Consider the following 13,703-nt stretch of genomic DNA (forward strand, 5'->3'; position numbering starts at 1 on the left):
AGAGAGAGATATGCTGCAGCGCTCATTTTGACCATAGCCAACCGATCCGAGTGAGTCCGTTTCTGGTGCTGATTAGTACCGTTTTTAAGTAACCTTGATCTTCATATCGCGGTCTTATAACCTTCCTGATCATATTCGGTCCCGGTTCGGCAAAGTTCCACCGTTATCCACCGGTTTGAGTGCGCTGCTCTCGCGAGCTCCGCTCGGCTCTCGCTCAGCTCGCCCCCACCCCTTCGAGCGAGTTGGAGCTGCGGCCGACCGTCAAACTTGACACCACCCTCGATGGTATCCAGCCACCACTTTGTGACAAAGTTATATGATTTATTTTACGCTGATATTGCCAATTTCCGTAATGGAGTTGGTCGGCGCTTCTGTATCGGCAGCGAGCGCTCTGCGGAAATCACAGATAGTCTACCCTAACTTGTCAACTGTCCCACTCTAGAACGGATGTCATGCTATTCGATATTGATAGTTAGGTCTGATGACAGAGTACGCCCTTCAGTGAAATGTGCGATCCTCAAGATAATATGGCTACTAAAAGAACTTCTAAACGTTCTAGAAAGCGTCGTTCAACAAGCTGTCTGCCACGTTTATGCGAATCATGCATCTCAGCTGAACATGCACTACCGCGCTGTGTTTCATGGGTGTAATCACCATGAGCTTTTCTGAAAGCAGTGGCCAGTGTGGAAAATCCAGCACAAAGCGTAATCAACGACAGGTTCAACTGCTGTAGAGTCGGAGAAGGTAGAATATGGAAATTTATTCCACAGGACGATGGATTGCGCGAATAAGACAACATTTCCCTGGCCTCAAACAGATATTTCACTAATAGATCGTGTCACACGCCTCGGGCAGTATGGACAGACTGCGACTAAGCCTTCGCGCGGTACTTACGCACCATGCGGCCATGAGGCTTCGGAACTGCAGCATACAGCGTGGCTTCCAGCTTCCAGGCAGCATTTGCCGTGTGCGGTGATCAGACCTCCGGGTGATGTTTATATGGTATGACGATCAGATCTCGGGGCGGCGGCAATGAGCGCGCAGTTTGGGCGTCACGGGTGAGGGAGGCGAGAGACAGAGACAGAGAGGGAAGCGAAGGCCAGGGAGTGAGAACAAGGCAGGAGGGATGTGGCGCAGCATCCCTGATTCGTTCTCTTAAATGACGGGAATCAAAGGAAAAGAGAAGCCTAACTGCCTCGACAACCTTTCTGAGGCAAATTGTGCCCGCTTTTCAAGTGATCTTTACAACAGAGCTTGACGCACTACCGATACATATTGGTTATCATTCAATTTCCGAATGCGTACAGCTGCACTCGTCATTTCATTGGCAAGCTAGGTTGAAAGAACGAAGTGGAAAGTGAACTGAAGATTTTGGGCGTGGCCATAACGTTATGACGTTATCACATTGAAGATGTTAATGGTCTGCGGATCGATCATACCAACAAAAATGCCAACAGAAAATCATTAGGCTTACTGTGATTTACGCTGTCGGAGCAATTGTTTTGCGCGATGAACCCCAGCAAGGTGAGTTAAATGCTCTCGCAAGTCGTAGCGGCATCATGCTAGTTTGATCAGCCGCCAGTGGAGGCCATCTCTGATCGGTCAGACCGGATTAACGGATTAAACATGGGGGGTCTATACGCAGGGACGCGGAAACTATGGGATCACTGCATAATTGGCGTTGACTGGAATGACACAGCAAAAGATGCTATCTTCCCCCTCCCAAATTTAGAGGTCTTCTTACATTACCCCTGCCTATTCGTTTATTAACTTCGAAAGTAAGCATGCGTGCTGACACACTTAGAAGAGTCGAGATGATGCCTCTTGAAAACAAACCGAATTGCATTCCGCAAATAACACATCAGTGTGTTGGTCCGCAATATGCTAAATCACGTCATATGGGTTAACCTTTGCGCGCCTGGACACCGCCCAGTTATCCCAAAAACTAAATATGATACGAGGAAATAACCGCACTGGATAACGCTTGCCAAACTGCGATTACCGTTACGGTGTGTTAAAAAACAGCCAATAACTACAATGCATTGCTCGAGAAAGCATTCCTACGTCTTAGGTAAGTTGTTGGGTTCTTTCGTCCAAAACATACCGTCATAACGTGGAGATAAAAGTCGAGATTCAAGCTGTCACGGAAAATATATTTGCATGGTTTTACAAAATGAGTAAAAACCGTTGTAAGCTAGTTGGCGGTAATTGCAGCAACGCTACCTTCGGTAGTTCAAAAGTTGTTTGCAAGAAAAGCCCACGGACCTTGAAAGCGAGCACAAGCGTGCCAAATGCCGCCGCGCTGACTTAGTTGGTTAGAGTGCCTGTCTTCCGATCACCCACCCGTGGCGTGGTAGTTTCGAGTCGCTTTAAGCGCTCGCTGTTTGGCCTTCACAGGTATGTCCTGCGGCCGGTGGCACCGGCCGGGTGAAAGGTCAGGTGAGATAAAGGGATGGGACAGACCGCGCTATGCCTTGCGACACGTCAGACTTTGGCCAGCACATTCTGTCACTGATGTGGAATTGCGCTACCGTATGGTATGTGCCAGGGCTGACACAATAAGCACTGCTTAACGTGAGCTCTCATCCCAGATATTCATCCCTTCAAAAGGTTCGGATAATATTTCCATTTTGTACAGAATACCCTTCGGCAACCGCAAGGTCCCCGTCACACGTATATTGTTCATGTTCGTAAAAATCTTGATCTCCTCTCAATGGGTATCGACGTTCCATCCGCCCCAATATTGCACATTTGTATTCTGCCAGATCATAGAACGTTCGAGCGACGACAGCGGTAGGTCCGACAGAAAGACGGGGTTTACATGGTACAGTCAGGTTGAGCCAAGTATTCGGTGCACGCCAAGGCTGCCCCTTCTCCGCACACAACTGCGCACCACAGCTTGCAAAGCACCCACTCCATCCGTCGCGCTTTCGCACAAAGTTCGGCGGGAAAAACAGGAGCCTCACCGTCTCGCATGCAGCCGGAGCTACACCGACTGCATCTCAAACAAAAATTTGCATAGGGAGATCGTCGATAACGATACGATGGGATCAGGTCGACTCCAAATAAACCTATCAATCACAACGGCACGCCAGGCTTTACCAGCGAACCCAAGCCAGCCCCCGCCGTGGCCCCGCGGGCGCCGTCAGTACTTGCAGACCCGCACCAGCTCCTGCGGGCGCCAGCCAGCACCAGCGAACCCGCACCAGCTCCTGCGGGCGCCAGCCAGCACCAGCGAACCCAAACCAGCCCCCGCCGTGGCCCCGCGGATGCCGTCAGTACTAGCGAACCCGCACCAGCTCCTGCGGGAGCCATCCAGCACCAGCGAACCCAAGCCAGCCCCCGCAGCGGCGCCCGCGGACGCCGTCAGTACTAGCGAACCCGCACCAGCTCCTGCGGGCGCCAGCCGGTACCAACGAACCCAAGTCAGCTCCTGCGCGCGACAGGCGGCACCAGTAAACCCCAGCCAGCCCCTGTGCGGGCGGCGGCTTAGCTGCGCCAGCCGTGGCCTGCCTGCGCTCGTGATGACGGCGCCTCTCAGCGCCAGCGAGCCGGTGCAGCCAGCAGCGCGGCTCCAGGGCCACCTGTCAACGCCAGCGAGCCGGCGCGGCCAGCAGCAGCGCGGCTCCGAGACCACCCGTCAGTGCCAGCGAGCCGTCGCGGCCAGCAGCGCGGCTCCGAGACCACCCGTCAGCGCCAGCGAGTGAGGACGACCAGCAGGGCAGTGGTCAGGTCCGCCGGCCGCCGGGAGGCCGCCGAGCTGGGCGTCGGCGCCGTGATGGGCGCCTCCGTGTGGCGCGCACCCGTCTGGCGGCCGTGGCCGGCCGGCGCCGGCGGCCGCTGCATGTGATGCAGCCGGATCGAAGCCTCTGACGTGCCCATCGAGTTGGACGCGAAGCACCGGTAGACACCGATGTCTGCGCGGCTGACGCGCATGATCCGCAGGCGCATGATGACGCGGTAGCCTCGCTTCTGCTCTGACAGACTGTACTTCTGCCTGTGGGCAGCGGGGAAGGGAGATGTCGGCGGCCACCAGCTGCAGCTGCCCGAGGAGACCAGTGGGGAGGCCGGGGAAGGGAGATGTCGGCGGCCACCAGCTGCAGCTGCCCGAGGAGACCAGTGGGGAGGCCAATGGGGAGGCCAGTGGGGAGGCCGGGGAAGGCCGAGGAAGGGCCCGAGGACGGAGGGCCCAGAATCAACTCTTTGTTTACCGGCTTGTCCTGTATGATAACTTCCTGAAAACATGCAGCATGTGCATTGCTAATCGACGAAAACATCACTCAATCGGAACAAATATAAAAGCTGAACAGGTAGAACCAATGCGGCGGTTTCCATAAAAACTGCACCATCATTTAGCACACAATGTACTGGTCTGTACCTACAAAAACTGACATCACCTGGGGCCGCGAAACACACAAGTTTTCATTGATAGTAGCCCTTTCGGAAAGTTTCCGGGCCATGCCCACATCGGTATTTTCATGACATGCCCGACAGGAGTAAGAACGGCACCAGATCTTTTCCATTCTGACCATTTTAGCCTGTCCCGTGCTGGGGGTAAGGCAATCCTCTCATTTCATGTTTTTGATCGTCACTTCCAGAAGTTGTTTCACATCTCCCTAAACTTCGACGTGTTTTCCTCAGCAGGCGTTTGTACGTGCCAAAATTTTGAAGCAATACATTGCTCAGAGGCGGCACCAATGCTTTATTTCGGAAGTAAACTGCTGAAATCAGTCGTCTTCCCGTATATACCCATGTTCAAGTAGCCGCAGTCATTCTTTGGCCATTCAGAGATCACTGGTTGTTTATTATTTCCCATTATGAACATGATGCAGTATGGCATATGCCATGTACCTATGTGTACAAGTATGTACCAGTATGTGTGTACTTAAAATTCCGGCAGGCGAGATAAAACCAGGATTACATGATAACATGAAAACCGGATGCAAAGCAAAAAGAGGGGACGGTGTGAACAGTAGACACCGTCGCTTTTAGGTTAGATTGGGGATAGATTAGTTAGCTGGATTATAGTTATAGGCTAGACAAGATTAGGTGGAATTCTATTCTCTCACAAGTTGTCTTCGATGTGCATCAGAGGCGAGCTCAGGTGTGACAAATGGTTGGATGAAGGCAGGTATTGGGTCGAATAACTACCTCTTTAATTGCTGAGTACGGTCTGATTGGTGTTTTCCAGTAAAGTGGGCATATGTTATGCCCCCCACCCCCCCGTCACCGTGTGTCTGCCCTGATTCCCACCGTCTGTGCCCGTTGTCCACCGTCTGTGCCCGCCGTTGCCAGCAGTGTTTCGGTATCGTTGATGGTTGACGCTAACGGCAGGTCTGGACGCGTCAGGCGCCGGGCCCTTCACGTCCCGTGTGTACTGATTCTCCAGCGGTGATCCCTCCCAGCGGGATCGGCAGCGCGCCCCAACCTGGGATCGCCCTCTGCGCAGCCGGCGGCCGGGAAACGCAAAGGGTGCCTGGAGTGATGAGGACGCACCGTGAATGATGGCCGCATAAGTGGATGAAGGTCCGCTGTGTGTGAATGGCCACTGATGATGTCAGCTGGGCTAAGATCATCAGACGGGAGACGATAGCCTCTGGGAGGTGCAGGAGCAGCCTCCCCCAGCTCGGCACGTGCGCGTCGAACGACAGGAGCCAGCCCCTAATGCATAACCGATTGTGGCCTGAAAGGCAGTACACCCAGCGCAAACCTATTCACTGCCGTCATGCTTAGAATACTCAGCACCCTCTCGTACTAAAGCAAATGAAATGCCATGGGTGGAGATACTTGTCCCTTTTAAAGGTGCCTTAGTGTTCACGTTAAAACGTCCCCGCGCTCTGTGTGAGGTCCACGTGGTTCATGATATGACCAAACATAATAAGAACAGGAAGAAAGTAGGCGTTAGGAGCTTTGTCAAGCGCACTCAAGCTTGATGCCATGGCACGTTTTTTCGTGCGACCCAAATGGAACGTTGCGAATGCTTGGCCCTCAACCGCAAAGGAGCCTCAGGAGCCCCCTGACGTTTTCCGGGAATAAAGTCGGGGTTAAAGCAAGTTGTTGAAATACCGTGTACCTGAGCTTACATTTTTTACACATTTGGTTACATTTTTAGCTTTTAAGCTTGATGGTTTACGATCGCTTACCTCTTCGCGAAGTCATGTCGGTAACATTGTGCTAAAAAATACATCTAACTTTTGTTTCTCGCAGGTTTTTCGAGCTGCTTCTCCACTACCTCACTCTTAAATGCGTTAATATTGTAGCTGTTTATTTTTCAAGTCAGAACATCCAGGGCCCAACCTATCTCAACCTTGGATATCACGTGGAACTTTGTGACAAAAATTCACTTTTTGAAGATGATGACATTTAGTCTGTACGTGCACATATCCTACAGATCTGAAAGGTCTATCTAACGCCCTTTCCCCACTGATGTGACTTTGTTCAGTACCTGATACAACACGGATTAATGGAACAAAAGTATTTACCCTTTTGAGCGTTGTCACTGGTCATTACGGCAGATGGCACAGTCACATTAGGCACATTACGGCACTGACAGCAGAGCCTGTGAGGTCACCCCGTTCACCAGGAATACACATGCCGGGCGTTAACCCATCTGTACGAACTGTGGTCAATAGACACGGGACGTAATTCAGTCACATCTGTCCTGTGCTGTGCGAGATGCCTAGCCCCTCAGGAGCTCCACACCTCGCTAGCCATGTGCGTGTGGGGAAGGGGGGGGGGGGCACATGCGTGTGGCCGTGAGGGGTGAATGAGTCTCGGGCCCACCGGAGCCCGTCTGAGCAGACAAGAGGTGTAAGCGCGCGACACCGGCTTACACACCTCCGGGTGAAGACGAGCCGGACGCTACGCGGGACGCTGACTGCTCTTACTGCCTGCATCTTCTGTGCAATGACGAACTTAGCTTATTCGCGTATTCCTGGGTTCGATTGCTGCTGATGCTATCGTCCGCAATTGATGCACTTATAGTGACCACCCGCGGTTGTTCGCACATTTTTGGGTTTCGGTTCAACAACTTCAAAAATGCGTATGAAACCGCCAGCTGATTTCGGCGCGGTAACAACTGCCATACGTGGCACTGCCAGCGGTGAAGTGACCTCAGACGACATAGGCGAACGGCACACAGTAGCCGTCAGCGTAGACATGAGCAGGCGGCTACGGCCTTCCCAGGCCGGTCCACGGCTCCCGCGTGTCATCACTGACGCCGCCCTCTTACCCTCCGAGAAGAATTTCATCTCTCTGGTTGAGCCAGTAGTTGACTGTGTTGGGAAAAGCTTCCACGTGACAGTCCAGGGTGACATCGCCACCCAGGATGATGCCGAGGAGTTGCTGCTGCACCTCGATCTCTGGCCGAACTGCCGCAAGGAGCGTCACATCAGCATAACATACCACCATCGCTAGCTCAGCATGCGAAACAATTCGAAGCACATATACATTACAAATTTCAACAACTTTAACATTACACGATCGCACATTTCCTTCACAGTATTATAATCTTAAATGCAGAAATCTTCTATAAATGGACGTGGAACGGAGACGGCCTGCGGTTCAAACCAACTATTATTTTTTTTCGTTATTTGTGGGGAAAATGGCTGATACTTTTGCGTCCTCTCTTCAGCTCGTCCCTACACTGGATCCCTCTCCAGCGCATCTCTCCACTGGATCCTCTCTCTAGCGCGTCTCTCCACTGGGTCCTCTCTTCAGCGCAACCCTCCAATGGGTCCTTTCTCCAGCGCGACCCTTCACTGGGTCCTCTCTCCAGTGCGTCCCCCCACTGGGTCTGGGGATCTCCTCTGAGAGAAAACACTGTTTCCCGCACTCACCAAGCCAGCGCTCTGCCTCCTGAAAGTACCAGCTGCCTCTGATATCTTTGTAACAAATATTTTCCGACAAAGGACGTGAGACAGTGTTCTAAAATCGCAAAGCGAGATGCCGCATGTTCTCTAAAGCGGATAGATCGGAAAAATAAGCTTTGTTTTCCCAACATCGTGCCATTGCCACCGTGATTCCTCTTAGATCTTCGATATGACCGGATCCCTATCAGTGATCCAGGCATTTGCATATGATACATTTGTCATGCCTAAATACGTTATACGACATAGCAATACGTTGATGGAATGTCTTGCCCGGGATCATGCAGATCATGCACGTAAGTGATGGCCGCTGCCCCAGGATTCTAACACAAAGGCTGACAAAGCACGAGTATGTACTAGTCCTGAAATGTTGAAACATGGCCCGGTCTAATTGATATGTTTATGTTTTTGCTAGGCACTGGCATGTCATGGTACGACAACACACCCCTGCAACGGCAGTTTATGATATCTACATGTATATATGTATATATATACATATATATATACATATATATACATGTATATATATATATATATATATATATATATATATATATATATATATATATATGTATACTACTGAACTGTATAGGTACACGTTGACATCATGCTTTTTTGTTAACAAAGCCCAGAATGCAACACAAATATACGCTGCTGTCAATGATCATGGAAATTGCAGGTGAATTATTTCACAAGGTATGAATATGTGGGGTGCATTAATCATTTCCTGGGATAGGCACAGAGACAACAAATTGTACAGGTGATCTACCACGAACGCCTCATCTTGATCCCAAGCCTTCACCCAGGATACTAGGAGAGGTTGACTGTTTCGGCAATCAAGTGTTGCCCTGGGACGGTGGGGCGGGCACAACCTGGCACCCATGCCGGCGTCCGGCCCGATCGTTCGTGACGCGCGGCACACTGGCAGCGTCCGGTCCGACCGTCCGCGGCGCACGGCACACTGACAACTCCCGTCCCACCGTCCACAGCTCGCAGCACCCTCACGGCTCCGGCCCCGCCGTCCACGGCGGGCGGCACCCTCACAGCTCCAGCCCCACCGTTCGCGGTGTGCGTCACCCTCACGGCTCCGGCCCCACCGTCCACGGCGAGCGTCACCCTCACGGCTCCGGCCCCACCGTCCACGGCGAACGGCACTCTCAAAGCTCCAGCCCCACCGTCCACGGCGAACGGCACTCTCACAGCTCCGGTCCCATCGCCGCGGCTCGCAGCACCCTCACAGCTCAGGCCCCACCGTCCGCGGCGAGCGGCACTCTCACAGCTCCGGCCCCACCGCCACGGCGAGCGGCACTCTCACAGCTCCGGTCCCATCGCCGCGGCTCGCAGCACCCCCACAGCTCCGGCCCCACCGTCCGCGGCGAGCGGCACCCTCACAGCTCCGGCCCCATCGCCACGGCGAGCGGCACCCTCACAGCTCCGGCTCCACCGTTCGCGGTGTGCGTCACCCTCACAGCTCCGGCCCCACCGTGCGCGGTGTGCGGCACCCTCACAGCTCCGGCTCCACCGTTCGCGGTGTGCGTCACCCTCACAGCTCCGGCCCCATCGCCACGGCGAGCGGCACACTCACAGCTCTGGCCCCACCGTTCGCGGTGTGCGTCACCCTCACAGCTCCGGCCCCACCGTTCGCGGTGTGCGTCACCCTCACAGCTCCGGCCCCACCGTTCGCGGTGTGCGTCACCCTCACAGCTCCGGCCCCCACCGTTCGCGGTGTGCGTCACCCTCACAGCTCCGGCCCCACCGTTCGCGGTGTGCGTCACCCTCACAGCTCCGGCCCCACCGTTCGCGGTGTGCGTCACCCTCACAGCTCCGGCCCCATCGCCACGGCGAGCGGCACCCTCACAGCTCTGGCCCCACCGTTCACAGCGAGCGGCACCCTCACAGCTCCAGCCCGACCGTTCGCGGCGCGCGGCACACTCACAGTTGACGTAGACGAAGATACGTTTGCTGATGGCTGGCGGGACGTCGTTCCTGGCGATGCACAGGTAGGCGCCCATCTGACGCCTCGTCGCCCGGGTCAAGTTCAGAGTGCTGCCCGTCACCTGTCGCACTGCCGCATGAAGAAGACTGGATCACCAGTATGGCAGGCGGCGCCGGGTGCCCTCACACCGACGCACGGCGGTCCGCTCTCTACGCCGCATGAAGCATCGCAAACACGGGTTTGCCGAGGGACGGCGACTAAGTGTCACTGTTACTATAGATCACATTAACGTTTGCCTTAGTTCGCGATGCACGTAAATGGTATCGTGCCAATTCATCAGCGCCGCCAAGTATGGGATATCATAGCAGTGAAACTAAAGCACAGGAGGATGAATTTAATGCACACTCTCTCGGCCGTGGTTGCACAGAAAAAAAACTTCTTGGATGCTCACTGAGAACGTCAGATGTTTCTAACTGAACCAAATATCTTTCTAACAGTGCTTCGTTACTCGCCTGCTCTCTCAGGCAAGCACATAAGCTCAATGAGAAAACGTTTCTAACAGAACACCGAAGCATATGTTGAGATCGATAACACGACCTCAACCTTTGCGAGGTCGTTCAGGGTGGCGTGACGGCTTATGTGTTGAGCCAAGCCCTGCACTCTCACTGGCGTCGCGGGCTCACTAAACACCACTCTGTGACCTCCCTGGCATTCCAGTCCTGGTTGTGTGCTGTCCGTATTGTTAGGAGTCAGACTGCGTCTGGCCGGCCACGTCGCCCTCGCCCTCGCCCTCTCCCTCATCCTTGCCTTCACCCCCCCCCCCCCCTCTCTCTCTCTCTCTCTCTCTCTCTCTCTCTCTCTCTCTCTCTCTCTCTCACCCTTCTGGCCGTTGCGGAAGTCGCCGAGCACGTAGATGGGCTGGCCGTCCTCGCGCCGCCAGGTGATAGTGGGTGGCGGGTAGCCGCGGGCCGTGCAGGTTAGCCGAGCCGAGTCGCCCTCAGCCAGACTGCGGTCACTGCTGGACTCGGAGCTGACGATGTCGGGCGGCACTGCCGGCACCGGCCCGGCCACGTCACCAGCCGCACCGCCTGCCCGACGCGGCAGCCACCCGCTCCCTGCCTGGCTGGCGTCAGCATTGCACTCCTCCGTGATAACCCAGTGCCAGTTTTAGTGTGCACACAGTATACCCCTTCAGCTTTCCATGTCAGACCATTACCCGACCGTCAACGCCGGCCATTTTGTCAGCAATTTGACAAACACCGTCACCATAGCACGCATCATCGCATTCGTGATCACAGTCACAAGAACAGCCATCAGTCACAATGTTATCATCTTAAATGAATATGACAAATCCTCGACAAATTTAGCATCAGTCATCACGATAGATTAATACACTGAACATATATTTAAACGTTTTTGAAATGTTTTCATGAAGGTTTAGTATATGCTAAACATTGACAAGAAAATGATTGTTTTTAAGTAGTGTCTTTGATATCACACATCCAAAGCCAGTATATCTGACTAAGAATCGGCTTATCAGCAGAAAAAAACCTGTATATATATATATATATATATATATCCCTCTCTCTTTTCATTCAAGCAATGCCTTCATTTCATTATTCTAGGCGATCACCAGGCCTGACAATCAGCAGTAGAGATCGGACGAAACCGTTGGATCCTAGCAATGTCATTATTGTATACATCTGTACTGTTTGGAGCAAGGCAGGCGTAGAGGTTCATGTAATTCAAGGATCATTTCTTGTGATCGTGTTCGGCTATGTAAGCGCCGTATGTAAAGAATGTCTGTGAACAGAGGCCAGGATACTGGAGTTTGTTTTGACGCATCTGCGTGAGACATGTCACCGAACGTTTTTATAAACGCTTTGAAAAGTTTAGGTCGAAAGAGATCTGGCATCATAAAAATATACACAAGGCATCACACCTGTCCATGAAAATATGATCTCGCCCGCAGGTAGCCAGCATAATTTCAACATAAATAGACGACTTAATATGGCCTGAATTCTCTGCAAGACATTTCCAGGCAAAATTGTTGGTAAAAGTTGCGTCGTTTAAGCAAAGAAATGCTGACGACATTTCGATTTTTTAAAGTCTCGCATCACAAATCTTCATGAAAGGGCCTACAATACGTTGACTGTATATTTACCGGGCAGTAGCCATCGTCATCGTTATTAGCCAAAACATCTGTGACAGTTACTGCCATATGGCGATAACATTTACAACCTTACATTTACAACCAGCAGAATATTAATTGAATTCGGTGGCACCTTTTTATACAATTACACCCTAGCCAGTTTGCTGCAAGCTATCGACTTCCCGTAAACACTACATCAAAATTTGTATATCCCAAATTCACCAACATAAACATTCTGCGGCTTTTGTGAACACGCGCCCGGGTGGCCGGCTGGATACCCTTCTCTCGGGTGGGGGTCAATTTGACTTCCCTGAGATCTCGAGAACTATGGGAGCTAGAAACACCAAATTCACAGGGTATGTTGACCTGTACGTGAACTCACTTAGTTCAAAGTTTGAGGTTCCTCGGCCATGACCTTTGGGTCAAATAAGGTTAAACAAGGTCAAATTCCAGGTTGGCCGCAAAAGTGACCCTAGAATCTAGATAACTGTTTCTAAGAAAAGGTCACATGCTCCTCTAAGGTCAATAGCCTTGCTTGACCTTTTGAAGGTCATGGTGACCAAAATCATACAAGACTGCTCTGATTTTTGCATTTTAGTTGGTGACAAAGTTTACCTTAGACAGTTTTTCCTAAAAACCAAATGTTGACCTGGGTCAGTTTAGGTTAATGACCTATTCTGATCTCTGAGAAGTCCATGGAAGATGAAAAGTGAGGTTCCTGCTATCGATAAATCCGAAATGAGCACCAGAAACTATCCCATACAGCAAGCCCTAGAGTAATTAAACAGGTTGACATTGACCTTGGTTTGACCTTCATACCTGACCTTAGGTCCATCCAATTTGCTCATTCAATTGTAGTATTGTCTAAGAAAACATTGCAGAGATGTATGGCTTCGTCTAACACTCCGCTGCTCCATCAGATTGAACGATTCCCTAGAAATTCCCTTCGCTGAAACCATGGCCTGACTTCGACCTGCCATAGGTCAGTGACCTTACATGGTACATCCAGTTTTTCACCAAACGATTCGCTATTTAGTTGTCTGCAGCTATGCAAAATTTGGGGCGGCTACGCCGTGCCGTTCGGAAACTATTCTGGAAAAATATTCGGGGTGTAAATTTGACCCCCCACCCGAGCGCGGGTTAAAGATCTAATGTGTTTTAACCTTTCTTCTAATGTTTTGTGTTTCTTCTAACATTGCGTGCTCTAGCAATAGCCGTTTTCAGGGAGAACTCGAATTCTGTAACTTTGTACTATTGCAATGCTGCGGGAGACGGATATCACTGAGTCAACTGTGTATCGCTCGAATATGGGCCCACGTAATATGCTCTGAGTTGGGAAAGGTACGAGAGGAGCTTGGTATGAGCACAAACTGATATTTTTTACTTGCAAAAACAACCTTATGGGTTACAGAGCCGCTACGCCAGCTCCAGGTGAACTGATTCTCTGTCGAATGCTCCATTGTTGCGCATCGCTGGAAAATAGGCTGGCTTCTTGGCTACTTGTCAGACTTCAGACATACTTTAGAGGTGGCAAGCCTTACATGAAGTATAGTGCATGCAAGGCTGTGTTGTCAAGTAGAACAATTCTTTGTTGTTCTGTTTTCAAATATTTTCGATTTTGCAAGTCGGTACGTTGTATGCGAGATGATAGTTGTTGAGAAGTCGCCAGACACAATATTCTTAAGAAGATTAAGTTCGTTTCAAACTGATATAAACAACGGAGAAGAATTTAAAACTAAAAATACCT

General features: G+C 51.7%; 1 protein-coding gene across 1 annotated transcript in view; it reads right to left on the reverse strand.

Annotated features, from left to right (window-relative positions):
* Nucleotides 1–3,645: 3,645 nt before the first annotated feature.
* Nucleotides 3,646–13,703, reverse strand: part of LOC119094207 (lachesin-like) — a 31,301-nt gene continuing 21,243 nt past the window's right edge. The window contains exons 4-7 of the mRNA XM_037217283.1: nucleotides 10,683–10,853; nucleotides 9,805–9,933; nucleotides 7,232–7,370; nucleotides 3,646–3,997 (exon numbers count right to left, since the gene is read on the reverse strand). Coding sequence (XP_037073178.1) covers nucleotides 3,691–3,997; nucleotides 7,232–7,370; nucleotides 9,805–9,933; nucleotides 10,683–10,853 — 746 coding nt within the window. The 3' untranslated portion in view covers nucleotides 3,646–3,690. The remainder of the gene's footprint in view (nucleotides 3,998–7,231; nucleotides 7,371–9,804; nucleotides 9,934–10,682; nucleotides 10,854–13,703) is intronic.

The sequence above is a fragment of the Pollicipes pollicipes genome, unplaced genomic scaffold, assembly GCF_011947565.3.
Source record: "Pollicipes pollicipes isolate AB1234 unplaced genomic scaffold, Ppol_2.1 Scaffold_4002;HRSCAF=4701_pilon_pilon_pilon, whole genome shotgun sequence".
Classification (NCBI taxonomy): domain Eukaryota; kingdom Metazoa; phylum Arthropoda; class Thecostraca; order Pollicipedomorpha; family Pollicipedidae; genus Pollicipes; species Pollicipes pollicipes.